The sequence below is a fragment of the Aspergillus udagawae genome (genome assembly GCF_001078395.1).
Source record: "Aspergillus udagawae IFM 46973 DNA, scaffold_2, whole genome shotgun sequence".
Classification (NCBI taxonomy): Eukaryota; Fungi; Ascomycota; class Eurotiomycetes; order Eurotiales; family Aspergillaceae; genus Aspergillus; species Aspergillus udagawae.
In genome coordinates, this window is record NW_025091265.1 from 3318482 (window position 1) to 3337107 (window position 18626).

At 53.0% G+C, this 18626-nt stretch overlaps 6 protein-coding genes across 6 annotated transcripts; 4 read left to right on the forward strand and 2 right to left on the reverse strand.

Annotated features, from left to right (window-relative positions):
* Positions 1 to 357: 357 nt before the first annotated feature.
* On the forward strand, positions 358 to 1830 carry Aud_003480 (Gfo/Idh/MocA family protein; the record flags this gene model as incomplete). Its single annotated transcript, XM_043288430.1, has 5 exons — positions 358 to 378; positions 429 to 591; positions 656 to 1354; positions 1413 to 1506; positions 1566 to 1830. 5 exons carry the CDS (start codon positions 358 to 360, stop codon positions 1828 to 1830), a joined length of 1242 nt encoding a protein of 413 aa, XP_043144365.1.
* Positions 1831 to 5304: 3474 nt separating this feature from the next.
* Positions 5305 to 7071, forward strand: Aud_003481 (uncharacterized protein; the record flags this gene model as incomplete). Its single annotated transcript, XM_043288431.1, has 2 exons — positions 5305 to 5747; positions 5805 to 7071. 2 exons carry the CDS (start codon positions 5305 to 5307, stop codon positions 7069 to 7071), a joined length of 1710 nt encoding a protein of 569 aa, XP_043144366.1.
* Positions 7072 to 7588: 517 nt separating this feature from the next.
* On the forward strand, positions 7589 to 8456 carry Aud_003482 (uncharacterized protein; the record flags this gene model as incomplete). Its single annotated transcript, XM_043288432.1, has 2 exons — positions 7589 to 7843; positions 7962 to 8456. 2 exons carry the CDS (start codon positions 7589 to 7591, stop codon positions 8454 to 8456), a joined length of 750 nt encoding a protein of 249 aa, XP_043144367.1.
* A 1219-nt stretch (positions 8457 to 9675) lies between these two features.
* Positions 9676 to 10494, forward strand: Aud_003483 (putative transcription regulator PAB1642; the record flags this gene model as incomplete). The annotated part of the gene is made up of 1 exon (XM_043288433.1): positions 9676 to 10494. One exon carries the CDS (start codon positions 9676 to 9678, stop codon positions 10492 to 10494), a length of 819 nt encoding a protein of 272 aa, XP_043144368.1.
* A 399-nt stretch (positions 10495 to 10893) lies between these two features.
* Positions 10894 to 13245, reverse strand: Aud_003484 (putative forkhead transcription factor Fkh1/2; the record flags this gene model as incomplete). The annotated part of the gene is made up of 4 exons (XM_043288434.1): positions 10894 to 10966; positions 11024 to 11958; positions 12015 to 13061; positions 13132 to 13245. 4 exons carry the CDS (start codon positions 13243 to 13245, stop codon positions 10894 to 10896), a joined length of 2169 nt encoding a protein of 722 aa, XP_043144369.1.
* Positions 13246 to 15436: 2191 nt separating this feature from the next.
* Positions 15437 to 17644, reverse strand: pacC (putative C2H2 transcription factor PacC; the record flags this gene model as incomplete). Its single annotated transcript, XM_043288435.1, has 3 exons — positions 15437 to 16887; positions 16951 to 17239; positions 17351 to 17644. The coding sequence occupies 3 exons, from the start codon at positions 17642 to 17644 to the stop codon at positions 15437 to 15439; spliced, it is 2034 nt and encodes a 677-aa protein (XP_043144370.1).
* Positions 17645 to 18626: the final 982 nt, after the last annotated feature.

An 18626-nucleotide genomic window follows, 5' to 3' on the forward strand; every position in this document is an offset into this window, starting at 1 on the left:
ATGGAACTATGCAATTCTTTCCATCGAATCAACTGCGGCGAGATCATCCACAAATAGAGTGTTTGTAGTTACTCCTGTACCCCAAATCGATATGTGGATCGGCTATTGACGCTGTTCCCACGGCAGAATTCAGGCTGGAGGGTCCTTCGTTCTTCCGTCAATTTGCCCATACACAGCTGGGAACCGGGGATTACAAAAGTCTCCCTGTGCCGTGGACTGCGAGATTCGAGACTGTAACGAGAAATTTGCTCTCTTCCTTCAAGATACCCTCTCGCGCCCTTTACCTCACCTGCTCCTCTACCCCGCACGCCGATAACTAAAGCTTCATCTTCGATTTTATCCACGAGAGCACTCAATATGGCGCCCAGTGTATTGATGGCAAGTGAATTATTGTTCAACTCAACCGACTATAGCTAACTTGCTGGCAGGTAGGGACTGGAGAGTACACCACGGGTTTCGTGGGTGGTGCTGCTTCTGGTTCGGACAAAAAGGTTGGAGTTGTCGGGTTGACCCTCTTTGACCTCCGACGACGAGGCAAGGTTGGCAAGCTGAGCATGGTGGGAGTTTCCGGACGCAAGTTCCCTGGCATTCGTAAGGCGCCCCAACCCGTATCCCGAATCCAGTCCCCTGAAGCTTGAACTGACTGGCCGGCCAGGCGAGCATCTTCGCAAGAACATCTCCGAGGTCTACAATGGCCTGGACGTTTCCTTCGAGTCCTTCCCCGCCGACGACCAGACCGACCCGGACGCCTACAAGGCTGCAATTGACGCCCTGGAGCCTGGCAGCGCCATCACCATCTTCACTCCGGACCCCACACACTTCCCCATCGCTCTGTACGCCATCCAGCGCAAAATCCACGTCATGATTACCAAGCCCGCCACAAAGCTGCTGCAGGACCACCTCACCCTCCTCGAAGAGTCCCGCAAGCACGGCGTCTTCGTCTACATCGAGCACCACAAGCGCTTCGATCCCGCCTACTCGGACGCCCGCGCCAAGGCCAAGAACCTCGGCGACTTCAACTACTTCTACTCGTACATGAGCCAGCCCAAGAGCCAGCTCGAGACCTTCAAGGCCTGGGCCGGCAAGGAGAGCGACATCTCCTACTACCTCAACTCGCACCACATCGACGTCAACGAGAGCATGGTCCCCGACTACACCCCCGTCAAGGTCACCGCGTCCGCCGCCAAGGGCACCGCCGTCGCGCTGGGCTGCACCCCAGAGACAGAGGACACCATCACCCTGCTGGTGAACTGGCAGAACAAACAGGACCCCTCCAAGGTCGCGACGGGTGTTTACACGGCCAGCTGGACTGCCCCCCAGAAGGCCGGTGTCCATTCCAACCAATACTTCCACTGTAAGTTCCCCACCCCCCATCCAGCTTCTGAGTACTGTCACAATCTGACCGCTGGCAGACATGGGCTCCAAGGGCGAAATCCGCATCAACCAAGCCAAGCGCGGCTACGACGTCACAGACGACAACCAGGGCCAATTGGCCTGGATCAACCCGTAAGTCTCTGTCGCTTGCTTTGGTCTGACTGTGAAGGCATTTATTGATCTTGGGTTAGGTTCTACATGAGCTATGCCCCCAACGAGGAGGGCAACTTCGGCGGCCAGACGGGCTACGGGTACATCAGTTTCGAAAAGTTCATCGACGCCGTCACGGCCCTCAATGAGGGCCGCGTGACGCTGGACCAGCTGGATGCGCGGCCCCTGCCCACCCTCAAAAATACCATTGCCACCACTGCGATCCTGCATGCGGGCCGGGTCTCGCTGGACGAGAACCGCGCCGTGGAGATTGTTCACGACGGCGACAAGTGGGAGTTGAAGTAGACTTCTGTAGTTATGATATGTGTAGATATCTGAAAACTTGAATGTGATAGGACATAGTACACTGACACTGACACATGCGAATTCCTTGAACCTGTCAAAACGCATAAAACTTCGTACAATCTACCCTTTGAACAAAAGACGAGAATCCAACTCCGGAACACCACCGCACCATCGCCATGCTATGAAGAAATCTGCAATAATACCAGGAACAAACATAGCGCGAGAGATCGTGGTATCATGAACAGAAAGAACGCCAAGTGAGAAAATCCACCACATGTGCTGTAAGCACCGAAAGCAATTGAACCTTTCACCGCCGAGAGCTCTGCCTGACAATCCCATCGTTGCCCTTGTGGAACTTTACCCGACAGTCCGGGCAGTACCATTTGGCGGTACGGCTGGGCACTTCGGACAGACCGACACACTCGAGATGGAACCATTCTTTGTCGCACTATCGAGTCGTAATCATTAGTATGGATTGAAGATTGTGGCACACAAGGGTAGCAAAACTTACATCCTGGTTCTCGCAGCAGATCATCGTTCCGAAGCTGACATCTCCACAGAGACAATACCGCGGTTCGTTGGGGTCAATCTCTTCCAACACGCCATCTTCGTCTATGCGAATGTCCTCCCTCGTTGTGCCATCCTTCTGTCCCTGTTCGCGTGGTCCGAATCTCTTTTTGGCAGGCTTCGCCTTGCGTCGGCCATAGCTGACTGCTGCCCCGCCGTCCTGTCCCGAGGATACGGGCCCAGGAGCGGGTCGCTTTCTGCGACGACCGGCAGCCTGAGCCCCTTCCGGGACAGGAGTCTTCCTTGCAGGCGTGGCACTCTTCCGACGGAGATCTTTGCCAGCAAGAGCAGCTACTTCCGCCGATGCACCAGGCGCAAGGTGCCGGGAAGGAGGTCGGCTGACGGGCGGGGTCGAGGTTTTGGCTTCTTTGGGTGGGGCTACCGCTGCTGTGCTGGCCGCTGATGGTACGGGGGAGGCCTTTTCAGTCTCGACGATCACTGCGTGATCAGCCGTCTCGTCGGCCACGGCCTCATTGTCCTCCACAGGCGTCTTGCTCATTTTACGGCGCTTTGCTGAGCTTCGTAGAGAACCACGAGTTTCAGAGTCTACTGGGGGAGCGGGTGCAGTTTCCGCGGCTACACTTTCATCCAGCTTTCTCTTTTTCGAGGCTCTACTTGGCTTCCGAGCGGCCAAGGATGACTCCACCTGGGATTGGTCCGGAGCTGCTACGTCTGTAGCTCCAGACTCGCCAACACGTTTGGCCTCAGCCGCTGCCGCGGCTGCGGCGGCCGCTTGTTCCCTGGCCATGTTTTCACGCTTGAGTTTCTTCGCCTCGTTGAGTTTCATTCCACGATTGCTCAACTTGGTCTCCATCACGCCCTCGATGCCGTTCGCATCGCTGAGCCGCGTCAACATTCCCGGGACAAAATTGTTCATGATATCGTCGCAGTCAAGAAACTCGGTGCCATTGGCTTCTGCTTCCGCTTTGGCTTGCCGATAGGCGTCCCACCCTCGCCCCCGGAGAGCGAGTTCGCGGTGAATCATGACCTCACTCGGTTGCCAGACGGCGTTCTTCTTCATCTTCTTGCGCAGTTTAGTCATCTCCCATTCAGTCAAGCGCAGCCAGGGCAAATCTTCACTGCCAGGTTTGGCATCCTCCGGTGGGGGCTTGAGCATTGCCAGGGCATTGCTGGTCGACATCGCAGCGCCATGGCCATGACAGTTCGTAAGTGGAGCGGAGGTCCGTGATCGACGAGCCTGTTTCTCCTTTTTGCCCTTCGCGGCCGCGGGCTCTTCGGGCGCAGCCGTGCGAGTCGGTTTCGTTCCAGCCTCCACATCAGAGTGCTCGGTGCTAGCGATCGGGGAGTCCGGATGCAGGCCGGAGAGGTGATCCGCAGCAAGCTTACCCCGCCGACTCCTCGACCTTTGTTCTGGTCTTGCCCCTGCACGTGCCGCACCGTCAAGCCGTAATTTTATGCGCGTTGTCGTCGGCGCAGCAGCGGCCTCACCCTTCTTTGAGGATCGGCCTCGCTTATTAAGCGTAGTCTGGGTCTCCGGAGGTGTAGGTTCGCGTGACTCCGGTTTCGGCAGGGCATGGAGTTTCTGCTTGATGCACTCCAGCCGGTTGAAGTGTCGATCGACGACGTCGTAGAGGCGACACGCTTCGGCATAGGCGGATTCGCGCGCGTTGATCGCTTGATCAAGTTGCGCCGAGATGTTCTTGCGGAGCGTCTGCGCGTCTGGGCGCTCGTGGGAGGGGAGGTCGGGGAGCTGGCCCCACGTCTTGGTGAGTTCGTGAACATTCTGTGTACCCTCGAGGTAGCGCTCGTCCAAGCCACGTATGAGAGTGAGGGAACGGATGAGGTCGGCGGGGAGGTATTCGGTGTAATCTATGAAGTCGGTAACGGTGGCCTGCGCATCGGGGTCAAAGGGACCGTCGAGAATGACGCCACCGTCTTCATCGTTATAGTCTGGCATAACCATGGCTTCCCTCTGAAGCTAGGAAGACAACGAAGATTCGAGGAGACGGTAGCGACAAATGCAAGCTAGACAGGGCACGCGGTAGAGTAGGGGGCTAGGTGGGTGGCACCATCCGTGTAGCCATGAAGGTAGTGATCAAGGCAGATGCATGGAATGTAGCTTTCGAATGAGACCCAAAGTCACTTGCGATCGACAATCTCAGTTCGGAAAGATGCGCAACGGGCACAAAGACGAGAGATTGATGAGGCGTTGTTGGCCACGACCGTGATTGATCAGCCGCGGTCTGGCAATGTTGTTGATCGGTCATCGGGGAAATATTGTTCCGTGCACTATATTTACCTCTTGCATCTCGCCGTCGCCGATTGTCAACAAACGGTCTTCCCATATCAACGAGGAAATGGAATCACTTCAATCAATTTACTTCTGGACTGGTAGTGCATGATATGCTCTCAGCCGACAGGATTGACGTTGCGTGGTAGATAGAGGTATCGGTTTTGTGTCCTCTAGCGTTGTCAGGATTATATATCTCGACCCATAATGAAAACGAAGAGTCCAACTTTCCAAGTCTAGTGATACCCTCCAGGTCAATAGAGCTGTCAAGTGTTGAAACTATTGTTAAGGTTGAGAAATTTGATAGAACAATAGAGAATGAAGGCGAAGCAAGTGAAGCCAATGGCGAGATGATAGACTGATAGCATCTTGGTTATGAGACTCGTGAGAAGAGTGAAGACGATCTCCCATGAGACAAGAGAGACAATAGCTGACTGATGTTCTCCTTATTCACTGATATCTGGGCAAGGTAATAGGGATCATGTATTGGGTCGTGGTCACTAACATGGACTTGTTTGCTTGTCCTCGTAGGACAAACACTCCTATCTTCCCAACTTTGCCCTTACAATTGCTCCTCCCTCCGAGATATCAACACTTCTTCTACCAGCTCGCTTGTCCCCTTCAATCGTGACAGCTATCCTAATCAAAGCTTCGAGATGGACAGAACAGAACGCCTGAAGCTGCTCTTCAGCGAGGATGAGTCTTTGCTTCAGATCAACACCCGTCTCAATGCAGTATCTATATCTGACTCCAAGGCAGCCGAAGGCACCTCCTTGACTATGGTAACACAGGAAGAAGTACAATCAGAGAAAGACGACAAAGACCTGAAATCCAAAGCTAAACTAGAGGAAACCGTTGAAGGCCTTGACAGGAGCAATGTCCAAGAGACAGACGAGTGCAACGCATCCAGGCAGACACCAGACACTAGAGATTCCAGCAGCCATAGTCAAGAGGAGCCATCCACACCACTGGATGGATTCTTCTGTCCCCTTATGGCTATGTCTAGATACCCCTACAAGTTCGTCCGCAAAGAACTGTCACAAACGGTAGCCAGCCAATTTTTCGACGGAGGGAAGTTTTGGCAGAGAGTCTGGGATCTGTGAGTTAGCTGGCATTACCACTCTGTATTCTGTCTGCTGATGAAGAAATAATGTAGATACTACGTCCACGTCTCTCCTCAGCTCAGTTCACGTCCACTGTTGCTCGTGCCTGCTGCTCAAGTCCGGAAATTCGTACAGGAAATGAACTGTGAGCTAGCAGTTACGCTCTCGATTCCGGAGGAGAGCGAAATGGGAATGCTCTTGGACTTCAGCCTGGAGGGAGTCCCTCAACCGACATTCATCGGTCAGTGTACAAGCCGGGAGATGAAAGAGGAACTGGAAGCGACCATCCCTCCGCGGACCAACTATGAGCCTCCTACCGATATGGATGAGGCGCGTCTTGCGTATGAGCAAATGATTGAGTATGGAATAAATGCATCGAAAAACAAGAGTAGGGGCAAAGCCTCCAAGGCGAAGAGACAACAGATCCGGCTTCAGGCTGAAACAGAATTGGTACAAACTCGGAAGAAAATGCATTGCTACCTTGGTCTACAATCATACCACTCCCTAGATCTTCCCGAAATTATTGACGAACGATCCTGGGAAGAGAAGCGAAACGACAACTGCAGCTCGGCGCAAAGGCTTGACAATGCAGGTGCCACTGGGATACTTCGGCTCGATATGGATCATCCAGCGATGTTTCCGCTCTGGAGAGAGCCGATTCTGATCAGCGTTGACGTCGAATGCAATGAGCGTTGCCATGAACAGGTCACGGAAGTGGGCATTTCAACTCTGGACACGATAGATCTTGTTGGCACCCCTCCCGGCGAGAACGCAGAGAATTGGACCTCCAGAATTCGTTCCCGTCACCTGCGAGTCCGAGAATATGGCCATATTGTCAACCGTCAATATGTGGCAGGATGTCCGGGAAGCTTTGAATTTGGGGAGAGCGAATGGGTATCCAAAGGGAAACTGGCCGATGTGGTTCAGGCCTGCTTTCAACCTCCCTACTCGTTCGGTATCGAAGGCACAGACGGTGTCCGACTCAAGCGTGGCCCAGAGCACAAGCATCAGAAGCGCAACTTGATCCTCGTGGGTCATAACACCTCGATGGACGTCAAGTATCTGGCAAGTTTGGGCATCCCGGTCTTTGAAAATGTCACGACCGCCTTCCTGGAGCGCATCGACACCGCCGACTTGTATCGTATCATCCGATGTGAGGCAAACCAGCGCTCATTAGCAGGCATTCTCGGTGAACTAGGAATTATCGGATGGAACCTACACAATGCAGGTAACGATGCTCGCTATACGCTTGAAGCGCTGCTGCGAATGGTCTGCCGTGATACAGGCGAGGTTGGCGTTGTTGCTTCAACGGTGGAATAGGATTACAGCTGGCTAAGATCGATCTCTGCTCTATCTGCAGTCTATGGTAATGTTACTTGTCGTAGCAGCTTGTACCCCTCGTATTCGATCATGCCAATAGTGTTTTTACCGTGAATACTGTTACTATCAGCGCAATGACCCATGTCACAGTTCTATTTAGTTACTGTCCCCGTTACATGTGCAGAAACAGAACATTGCTGGCAATTATCTCGTTAGACCTTACCTCGCTCCACAGAGATCCGCCGCAAGTGTATGCTCCTTGGTGGATCTCATTGCAATAAACTCTAGATATGTCATGTCAGCCTCTGTGCTGTCTAGATCATGTCATAAATAACGTGTGGAGTCGTCAAACCCAATAGATCAGTTCGGGTTAGGCTTATTCACTATATGACCCCTGTAACCTCCAAGGCGTTGTCTGACTCCTTTAACCATAGACTATCTCGGAGCATCTCGGTCAGTCAATTCTGACATTTCCCCCCCAAAACATCACTTCACCCACCTCACCCACCCGTCAACCATGCTGTCTCACGCCAAGATCATCTTCCGCAAGCTCCGTGGTAGTAGCAGCCGTAGCAGCCGTGGCAGCGAGCCCGCGCCATCAGCGCCAGCCACGACAGCAGAGAGCGGAATTGTTAACCCATCCCCTCGCGCCATCCATTTCAGCGACGTGAGGCGGTCACCCACCGAGCTACCCCCCTGGTCCGATGCACAGTCCATATCCATAATCGTGGTGAATGCCAAAGGCGCCGCCGACGACTTGAAGCTTTACAGGGTACGTACCAGCGCAACATGCTCCGAGTACCCCTGGTTGAGCTCACCCTGCGCGGTTCATTAGCTACTCCAGAGAGAGAAGAGATTTGGCGACGACCCTACAGACAACTTTGAGACAGATTACTTTTGCGATAATTACATCTATAGTGTCGGCTTCGTCCCACCCAGCACCCCGGGGTCTTAACATGGCTTTATCCAGCCTCATGCAGCATGTCTGTCTCATCTTCACGTACGATTCCTCATCCAGGGAATCATGGGATGAAGTAGTCGCCGCCTATAAGAGGATGCGCAACCGCTGCAAAGACGGGGTCCTCCCCTTTCTTGCGACAATGATCGCTGCCATGGGTGAAGGTGAAGGTGAAGCCTCTGTGTTGCACGCTGAAGCTGAGGCGTTTGCAGCCCAGTGGGACTGTCTCTTTGCCAAGTTCTCGCCTATAACTGGGCGCGGCATTTGCGATGCTGTCGGCTCGCTAGTTGAGCTGGCGCACGGCGCTCGTGATCAATATACTAAGGATCAGCAGGGTCATACCCAGAGGCACAAGAGAGCGGAAACACTTCAGGCATTATTTTCCAGCTACAAATGCCCAGCTCAAGACTGGCATCATCATGGGTAAAAGAAAGTGAGGGCAAGCCTAAATGTTAATTTTGAAAAACGGGATAACCCAATGCCCATATCATTGTAAACCAAGTATCTTCCCACGCTAATTGTGCGATCGAGTGCATCTACCCAGCAAGGTCGTCAGCTCCTAGGATTCGAAGAGCCTTTGAATGGTAAATTTTTGTTGCCCTCAAATTCTAACCTGGTAAGTGAAGACTAGAGTACACCAACCCGTGTATCAAACACATTCAAGACTTCTTTTCCACGAAGGACAGAATACCCACATTTGAGGGTGCTAAATGTCAATGCAGTCAAGTGAATAGTGGAAAGGAACCCTTTCTGCACCCGGTTTCAAGAGTAGTGCATAAATCAAGGCTATGGAAGTACAGCCACTCAAATGCATGGGAAGGCTATCCAGGATATGGTCCTTTAGAGCATTAATATATTCATTCCAACCTCTTTCAGTTGCTAAGCAACATTGACTCTGCACCAGCTTATAACCTTGCTATATGGAGGCAATTTCTTCATATTCAAACCAGACGTTCCCGCAGATCATGATGATTATAAATATCCAAGGAGAACAAGGAGTTTGTTTTAAAAGTAATAAAGCTTGATCTAAGAGATAGGCCTTCCGCAGCAGAGCTTTTGCAAGACAAGTGTTTGTGGTATAGTGGAATTAAATTTGCAGAGCACGACCAGATGATGAATATTCCATAGCAAGTTGTCTAGATCCATGTGTGACAAAAGATTGAGGACCTTGTCTCCCTGCCAACCCACCAAAAAAAGAAGATACAGAGTCAACTGGATTATCATGAACCCCAGGGTCAGCCTGGTCGTTTTGTTAGTATGGCAAGGTGGCTCGTGATTCTATTGGTAGAGGGATCAGAGAAGATCCGTCGTGTATGCGGTCGTATGTCGATGGCTCGAAGGCCGAGCAAGAAAAAGTCTAGCCATACTTCTTCTGTTCGAGAGCTGTGTGGAGGGAGAGGAGACTGGTAGAGGCTGCGATCTGTTCCTGACTAGTCGACTGTACTAGTATAGTTGCCGACTGCCGCCTGACGTCAAACTGATAATCATGATGATACTGATACTGATAATGATAATGATAAGCTTCAGCCCACCACCTTTGCCCCTCCTGCCCCTCAACCAAATACACCCACAAAACCCACCCTTCACAACCTCAACCACATCGCCTCCTCTATCGTCACGAAGACAAACAACAAACAACAAACAAAATGACCACCCCACTCACAGCCCACCTCCTCAACATCTCCACATGCCCCCTCTCCAACGCAACCACCCACCCCTTCCTCCAACAAGCCGGCCGCGGGCAGATCCCCAAACCGCTGCTCTCGCAATGGCTCTCCCAAGACCGCCTCTACGCGCAGTCCTACATCCGCTTCATCGGCCTGCTACTGTCCAAAATCCGCCTCCCCGCGCACAACCCGGACAGCTCGAAGCCTCGCACCTCGACAGTCGAGCACCGCGCCGTGGAGGTCCTCATCGACGCGCTGGTGAATATCCGCACGGAGCTGCAGTTCTTCGAGGACACGGCGGATGAGTACGGGCTGGATCTGACGGCGTTGCCGGTCGCCATGGAGGACGAGGAGCGGGAGAGGGGCGAGTGCGTGCGCGGCGAGGCCCGGGCCGAGGAGACGTACTTTGGCCCGAATCGGGTCACCCAGGCGTATATCGATATGTTTATGTCAGCGGGGAGTGCGGCGACGAGTCTGCTGGAGGGGATGGTCGTGCTGTGGGCGACCGAGGCGTGTTATCTGCAGGCGTGGCGGTTTGCGGCGTCGTGTGGGGCTTCTGGGAAAACTGGAGCGGGCCCGGAGCAGGACGCCGATGGGGGTGCGCTGCGGACGCGCTTCATACCTAACTGGACGAGTCCTGAATTTGAGGCGTTTGTGCGGCGCATCGGGGATGTGGTGGACGAACTGGCGGGGCAGATCAAGGGTGCCGAGGAGCGTGAGAATGTGATGGGTCGCTGTGTGCAATGGTGGCGGCAGGTGGTGTGGTTGGAGGAGAGATTCTGGCCCGTCGTCAAGTAGACTTAAGTTGCGCTAATAGAGATAATGGATAAATCATAAAAGCAAATATCATTACATCTTGTCCTGATCGTCGCATCGTCCAGAGGCCCACCCCAGTACTCCGTACATGACAAAGCAAGCAAGAAGCAACAACCCAACGCCGGTCCTTTTGTTCCTGTTGTAAATGCATCAATCCATCCCTCAACAAAACCCCAGGCTTCTATCCCGTGGACATATAAAGAAAGACTCCGGACGGCCGAATGTGCTGCCACAGCCCGACGAGACGAAAGCAAAGCAGAAAATAAACATCACAGCAATGTATCAGTTTGCAACATGTCAAACTTTTGAACCAGCAAATCTTAGTCGAGTACAATCGGCGTAGGTGAACATAGAATACATAGTCATCCATTAGCGAGCGGATCAAGAGGTCGCTGCACTCGCGCGAGCGGCATTGCTCAATTGCCGATGGTATGATCCAATCGGCTGGAAGCCTCTGTATAGAGTCCATTAGTATTCGGTCATTTCACCAAATCAAAGCAGGGGAACGAACCTGGCGAGATCAAATCCTGCTTCTTCGTCATCGTCATCCGCATCCGGCCCCGCCGGCCCCATCGGTCGCTCCGACTTGACCACCCCGTTGAGTCCCGGTCTTACTTCCCCGAGATCTCCGGGCTCGGTTCGCAGGGGTGGAAGCGTCCGTCCATTTCCAAGACCGTTCGATGTCCCTGGCTTACTGGGACTGACCAAATTCGGCGGCGGAGGACTACTGCTTGGAAAGTTCCCGATCCCATCCCCGACTTCGCCCTTGAGGGGACTCATGTCGGGCACCGGTCGCGCTGGGGTGCTGCCAATGTCCGCGAATTTCCAGAATTGCGCGGGTGAGCTCATCGGCATGAACTTGGACGGCACTTGGGCTGTGCTAGGAGGCGGAAGTCGAGGCTGCTGTCGCTGCGGGGCCGGCGTAATCATCGACGACGGGCCGTCATCGTAGTACGAGGACGAGAGGACCGGGGGCGAATTCACCACATTGTCGGAGAGTCCATAGGCACGAGTCAATGCGCTGCCGGCCCCAAGATTCTTGGTGGCAGAACGTGTAGGCAACGGAGAAGGCTCCTCGTAATCCCGAGCACTGGTGTTGCGCAGAGGATGGTCGGCACCACGAGCGATCCGCGAGCCCCGTTCTGGCGTGTAGGCCTCAACGGGTGCTACGGGGAACGAGCTGAATCCGGGGGAGGACACCGCTGGCGATTTCTTGCCGTTGAAGACGTTTTCGGAGTGGCTGTTAGCCCCCCGCGCCACAGGCTCTTTCGTGGCGGGCGACGACGGCGCGGATGATTGCGTAGTTCCCTTTCGGAGCTGCTTCTTCCAGTACTCTTCGCGGTACTCGGCGGCAATCTGCCATTTCATTCCCTTTCCTGGTTCATCCGTACGACGAGGAACTTTTTGGAACGCCTTGTTCAGCGATAGATTGTGACGGATGGAGTTCTGAAGTCTTGTCAGTTGCCGGAAGCGTCGGTGAATAAAAAATGAAGATGACCTACCTGCCATCCGCTCTGAGAATGCCGGTAAAAAGCGTACTTGTCCATGATCCAATTGTAGATGCTGTTCAGAGTGAGCTTCTCCTCCTCGCTGGAGAAGATCGCCTGCGCAATCAGAGTGGCGTAGCTATATGGCGGTTTCAAATCCTTGGCCGAGTCCTTGCTGTAGTCAATCTCCTCCGTACTTTCCATCATCATCCCGCGGTTATAGAGCGGCGACTGCTTGGCGGTGCGCGGACCGACGGTGTCTGGCGAACGCGGCGGGGGAGTCACCTGGCGTTTGAGGAACTGCGGGGCGGGAGCAAGCGATGGCTGACCGCTGGCGCCGGCTGAAGCGGTCGCTGAGGTCTGATCGTTCATCACGGCGCTCGACTGCGATGGCTGGGGATGCGAGTGCTGGGTGGGATCCCACGACAGCAATTCTTCTTCACCATTGGCGATGCGCTGCGCGCGCGCGACAAAACTAGGATGGATATTGGCCTTGTCTCCAGGAGTGACGAACATCATCTGGGTGTTGGCGATCTCGACGATGTCGCCGCAGGAGATAATCGCATCGGTCCCACGCTTCAGAATGACGTTGTTCACCCGGACCCCATTGCGGCCATTGACGCGGATGTGCCAGGAAGGGGTCTCCCCGCCGTCATAGAAGATCTCCGCATGCAAACGAGAGACGAACTTGCTCGGACCCAGATCGACATGAACATCCGGGAGGGCCCTTGCAGCGATCGTGACGGGACTCGACTGCTCATCCAGCTTCGGTTCGCGATCCGGTTCGCGTCCAATATTGACATGCAGGGTTTTGACGTAATATGTCCAGTTGCGGCCGGCGATTTTCGCATATGCGCGGATACTCTGCGTGTTCTCGGTCTTTTGGTTCGAGTGGTCCCGTGCAACGCGCACTTCCTCCCGGGCGACGTTCAGACAGGATATGACCATGTCTACCAGATCCTGGTTGGCGGACAGTTCATTTTCGGGGGACGAGTCGTCGGCCTCATCGGCGGATTCTTGCGCTTTGACGGGACGGGCAGGAGGGGACGGACGGTGATCGACCTGAGGGAGCAGATTCAGCAAACAAACTCATCCCGATCGCAAAAAAAATAGCCTCAGTTTAGTCACTGACCTTGCGCTTCTTATTCGATGGCCGAGATGGCGACGAGTCCGGGGCCTCCGCGTCAGACGTTTCCTGCAGTTGGATTTCCTTGCGCCGCGCGCGGCGCCGATTCGATAGAGGCATTGCTTTACGATATCTTTTGTTGATTTGTTGTGGTTTGGTAGGCTAAGCCGAAGTAAACAAATATGTTTCACAAGGTTGATCGACTATCAGCCACCAGAAATAGGTGTACTTTTGTTTTCGATGATCTCCAGCAACGGCGTAGGATGTAGCTTGGGAAGGACGAAAGCAGAGTCGGATAGACGGAAGCAGAGAAGCAAAACAGAGAGGCGACCAAACGAACAGAAGGGAAAAACGTAAGCCGGGAAAATCCCAGCGTTCGTCGCAAACTCGGATGAACTGCGTGAGAAGAAAAAAGAATCCAAGGAACTGATGACGGGTTTGCCACCACGCAGAGAAAGCGACGCGATCTGTGAGTGGCTGGTGGGAGGGGTGGGAAGCCAGCCACTTAGTCGGAGGTAAAAAAAAAATAGAGGTGTGTTAAGTAAGGCTTAGTATGCCTTGAAAGGATAGGTTGCAAGGAAGTTGGAGAAAAGGGTTCTTGATTAGACAAAGGTTTGCGTCCAATGCTAGGACAGGAAAAGGAGTAGGTAGATAGAGGATGGGAGAAAGATGATGGTGGTGATGATGAGGAGATTGATGATGATGTTGCTCGCGATGGTTGATGGCGCAGTGACGATAACGCGCCGATGGTGTTTGGGGCGTGACCTCTTCCGCGTGGGGAAAAGAATTCAAATATATCACCATTCACCTAGATTCAAATATAGGATGAACTTGTTGTTACTGTAGAACAAGTAGATAGTGATCAAAATATTTTGATACAGTAGGATTCCCCGAGTCTTAAAGATACTACTCCCTTCCAGTCAATACCACCATGCTCCATCAATGGATCCTCCCCAGCCGCCGTAAACAGAAGCGAGGGTGGAGCACGACGAAGGAATGAAGGAAACATGGAAAGTCGATGTCCTAATTTGTTGCTTGTTTGAGAGAGAATCCATCCCAATCTATCCAGATAAGTCCAAGGCCACCCTCGAAGATCCAGTGGGCTGCAGGAACAGTCGACGAAGAGAACAACTACATACGTAAATAAGGTAATAAACGTACCGGTGATTTTCCAGAGCGACATCCCTCGTGCTCACGCTGATCACCCACTTATCGATAATCGCATCGCATTACAAACAGAAAACCCTCATCATCTCATGAATACCGAATCTACTGAACAAACCAAATAATCAAAACGAATCAACCTGGTCGTCAACATCATCTCCTACCTCGATAGTTCACCAGAAATTACGGAGTACTTCGAGTAGACTGGGAAATCGATCCAATGGAACATTACCGGATCAGGCAAAGGCCAAGCGCAATCGAAGCCTGGAACGTCCCGGAGAATCGTTACTACTCGATAATTTGTAAACAGTTAAATAAAAGGGAAAAAAAAGGCCAGCGAGAGCAATCAATCGTCTGTTTTTGTCAAAGTAGTATACTTCCTTATTGTGTGCTTATTTTCCATCTCCTGGATCAGTGTAGTTTGTTCAGTCCCTGACATGAAAGAAAGGTAAGGTACCTGCACACTATCGACTGTTTGCGTCACTCAGTCCGGATGTGGCTTAGCGTGGCCCGTGGTCTCAAGCTGTCGGCTCGTGCGATGTCAAGTAGTGAATTATTGACCTGAGGGTCAGTAGCAGGATCAGTAATTGACACTGTAGCATCATCCCCATGGTTACACTGGATGCAAATCATTATCTTCATTATCCTACTTTGAGCCAACTCTCTCAACGTTGCCTTTGTATGAACTCCTCCTACCACCGGAGTCCGCAGTGGAGATTCCATATACAGCACTGGCTTTTCCTCTGGCAAAGTCCCGTCCATGCAAGCAAACAAAGAGCTGAAAACGGTTGTTAACCATCAAGAGCAAGCCAGACAGGCCAATCGACTACATGCTACCGGATAAACTGCTACGTCAATAAACACAAGTCCATTGAGATATGTTCTGAAACATCACCTTTCATACACAGCACAAAGAAGAGTCCCAGCCAGCAGACAGAGGAACAATTCAGAGAAATGAAATATGATAATCACACACAAGACGAACTAGCCCAGTCCGAGTATTGGAAAAAGAGATAGAAACGATAGGAAAGTCCAAACCCGGTCAACTCCGTAGAAAGAGAAATGAGAAGGCTGGATTGGCATTGACAAAGAAAAAGAGACCTTAAAAGAGAGGGGAATCAGGTGACGACAACAGATAGCACACGGTTTAATGCTGCATCTTGGTGTCTTCATCGCCATCCAGTCCATGGAGTGTGGGATACATCACACCGTGGTTAGACTCAGCCCTCGCTGCGGGAGGCGCAGAAGGCTCTTCGGTAGTGATAGGCGTATGGCTCGTCTCCACGCCGTCCATGTGTCCATCGCGCTTGGTATCCGGGGAAGCGGCCGACGAACGATGGCTCTCGGAGTCGGAGTCATACTCGCCCCTTTCCAAACGGGATGCAATGTAGCTACGCAGATACTCCAGAAGGCGAACCTTCTCCACCCACTGCGAGTCGGCACGCTCGGCCACCTCCGTAGCTGCCTGAGCGGTGCGCAGAGCCGCCTCGGCCTCAGACGAGCTGCTCGAGTGCAGTGCAGGATCAATGAGGTTAGCCGAAATACGCACTGGGGAATTGGAACCCAACGAACGGCCTTTGCCGGTAGGGGTGCGTTCGCCGTCCTCCTTGCCGTCGTGAGAGGTGTCCATCTGGACGGACAGGCGACGCTCTTCCGGACGAGCACGCTGCAAAGTGCCTCCCGTGTACCGGCGACGATCATCATCAAAGATGCCGCTGAGGGTAGAAGGAGGGGCAGCACTCGACGCAGTGGGGTAGCCACCCGCCAGACTGTCAGCCATCGTGGCGGATGGAAGTCTGGGGTACATGCTCGAGCCACCGTCATGGTGAGGCGGCGAAACGCGATGAGCGGAGGAAATGGACATTGGAGAACGACCAGAGGTGTACGACTGGGCACTGGATGGAGGGGTCAAAGCCGGAGTGCCAGTGGGAGGCGAGTGCGTGGCAGGGTTACTCATAGAAGAGCTAGCAGAGGTGGTGGCCACAGTGTGGCTTGGAGGAAGCTGACTGGGGGGAGAGTGTGTAGTGCGGTAGCTCATGCCGCCATGAACATAATGGGCTCCAGGCTGTGCAACACCAGCAGCAGCGACATGATCGTCACTCTCGTAGATGGTATCCTGCATCTGCTGCAAGAACTGATCAATGTTGATCAAGTCGTTCTTTGTGCGGATGTTGCTCATTGGGGGGAGATGGTAGACAGGAGCACCGTGTCCGCCAGGGCCGTAGCCACCACCCACGGCCAAGGGAGCCGGCATGGGCTGGTATTCGGGCACAGGGCCACCGCTTAGGATAGTAGGGAGAGACAGATTCTGAAGACCAAGGAGGCGCTGGCCAACCGCTGCATAAGAGTGAAGATCGAACTGACGGCGTTTCAGATCGCCAAAGAACTCGTTCAGAGCGTCGTAGCCCCTCTTCTTCGATTCATAAGAAGCATGGCCGTCGTGACCATGGTTGAGAGCATAGTATACGTTCCCGTAGGAGGGATTGGCCGGCTGGTGCGGGGGATGAGACGAATAGTATTGCGGAGCACCGTGGGCGTATCCTTGGCTGGGCACTGTATTCAAAGATGGCTCGAAATAATGGGCGGCAGCAGCATAACCTGATCAAAACGTACAAATGTCAGTCCTGACCTTGCAAAGATAAAATGGGCATTCGTCATTACCTTTTCCAGCTCCATGAAACATCATATCCGGATTTCTGGCTCCCGGCTCAGGCGACCGCACAAGCACCGAGTCATCGGCATGGGTCTTCACGTGTTTCTTGAGATCTTGGGGACGCTTGAATGCTTTTCCACAGAATTCACATTTATGAGGCTTCAGAGGAACGTGGACACGAATGTGAGACGTGATATGGTCACGCTTAACCGTTGTGGTGCGGCAACTTCCCCATTGGCATGTCAGATTGAGATTGTTTGTGCTCTTCCGGCCGACGTGACGCTCGCAAATGTGTTCCTAATCCTGTCAGCCTTGTTCGAGTAGCTCAGGTATGTGTGTGTGTTGTCTGATTGAGTGTGTTTTCGCCGAGACTGAAGAGATGCAGGGTATGAAGAAATAACGACTTACATAAAGTGCCTCGGCAGAAGTACATTTCTCAGAGCAACCCTGCCACAAGCAGGAAAGTTGCTCCTCACTTGGAGGAGTTCCGTTCATTTGGGGAGCAGAAACAGCCGCGGTCGCAGCAGCCGCGGTCGCAGTCACAGAAGCTGGAGGGGTCGATGTAGGCACAGGAGCTGGGGTTGTAGCTGCAGGTTGCGACGAAGGCTGCTCCTGCGAGATGGGTACAGGCATAGGAGCTGCATTTGTCGAAGCCGAAGCAGTTGTGTTGTTGTTGGTTGCGTTATCTTGGTGTTCAGACATTGTGCCAAGACTGATTTCTTGTCCTTTTCTTGGGAGCAGCGGAGAATGAAGGGAGGATATCAACGCAAGTTAACTGCGATGAATCTTGTTCCTCACCACAGGGAGAGAAAGAGAGAAGGGTAGAAGGGTGAAAATGAGTCAGAGAATCGATTTATCCTGGGAGCGACAGACGTCGTCGGCCAGAAAATGATCGGGAAGAGTTGCTGAATCGCCCTGCGAAAAAAGACAACGCAAAGAAGCTGTAACGTCGTGTACCCACGGCACACGCAGACAAGAGTTCTCAAAGAAATGAGTAAAATAGAAAAAAAGGGAGGAACGGGATGAAGATGGAGGGAAGGGGGGTTATGGAGGGATAGACGAGAGGAAAGTCTTGGAAGACGAGAGGAGGCAGAAGGGGGAATGCTTGGGTTCTTGTCCTTGGCCGGACGCAAGGTGAAAAGGACAACAATTGGGGAAAAGGAGGGGGGGGGGGTAATAACAGCCCAGAAAGTAGTACGGAGGCCGATTACCTAGGAGAGCAGGAGAAATAGATGCCCAGAAGCCCAGAAGCCCAGAAAAAAGCGCATCGCACAGCCGGGCGGAGGGACAACCCAAGACAGGGACAAGACCGGGCCAAGAGCCATGCGGGCCCCAAGCCTGAGTGGCGTCGAGCCACGACACATGACTGGCTGAGGCGAAAATTGCGGGTGGGCTGTGTTGATCGCTTAGGTTAGATCAGTTACAGAGTACAGAGTACCCGATTGGTAACAGCCAGTGGTACTGCTCCATCCACGGCCGTTTGGCGCTCGTATTAAGTTTCTCTGAGGCCTAGAGGATCGATCAGAGGAGTTCTCTGATTCCGTCACAACGCAGACAATTCGTGAGCGAAAATCACAGCTCAATTTGAGCATGATATTATGAGAGGTGACAGTGCCTAGGAAGAAGAATATCTACAGACGAAGATCCCACAACACAGAACGAAAGGTCGCTTGCCGGATGAAGC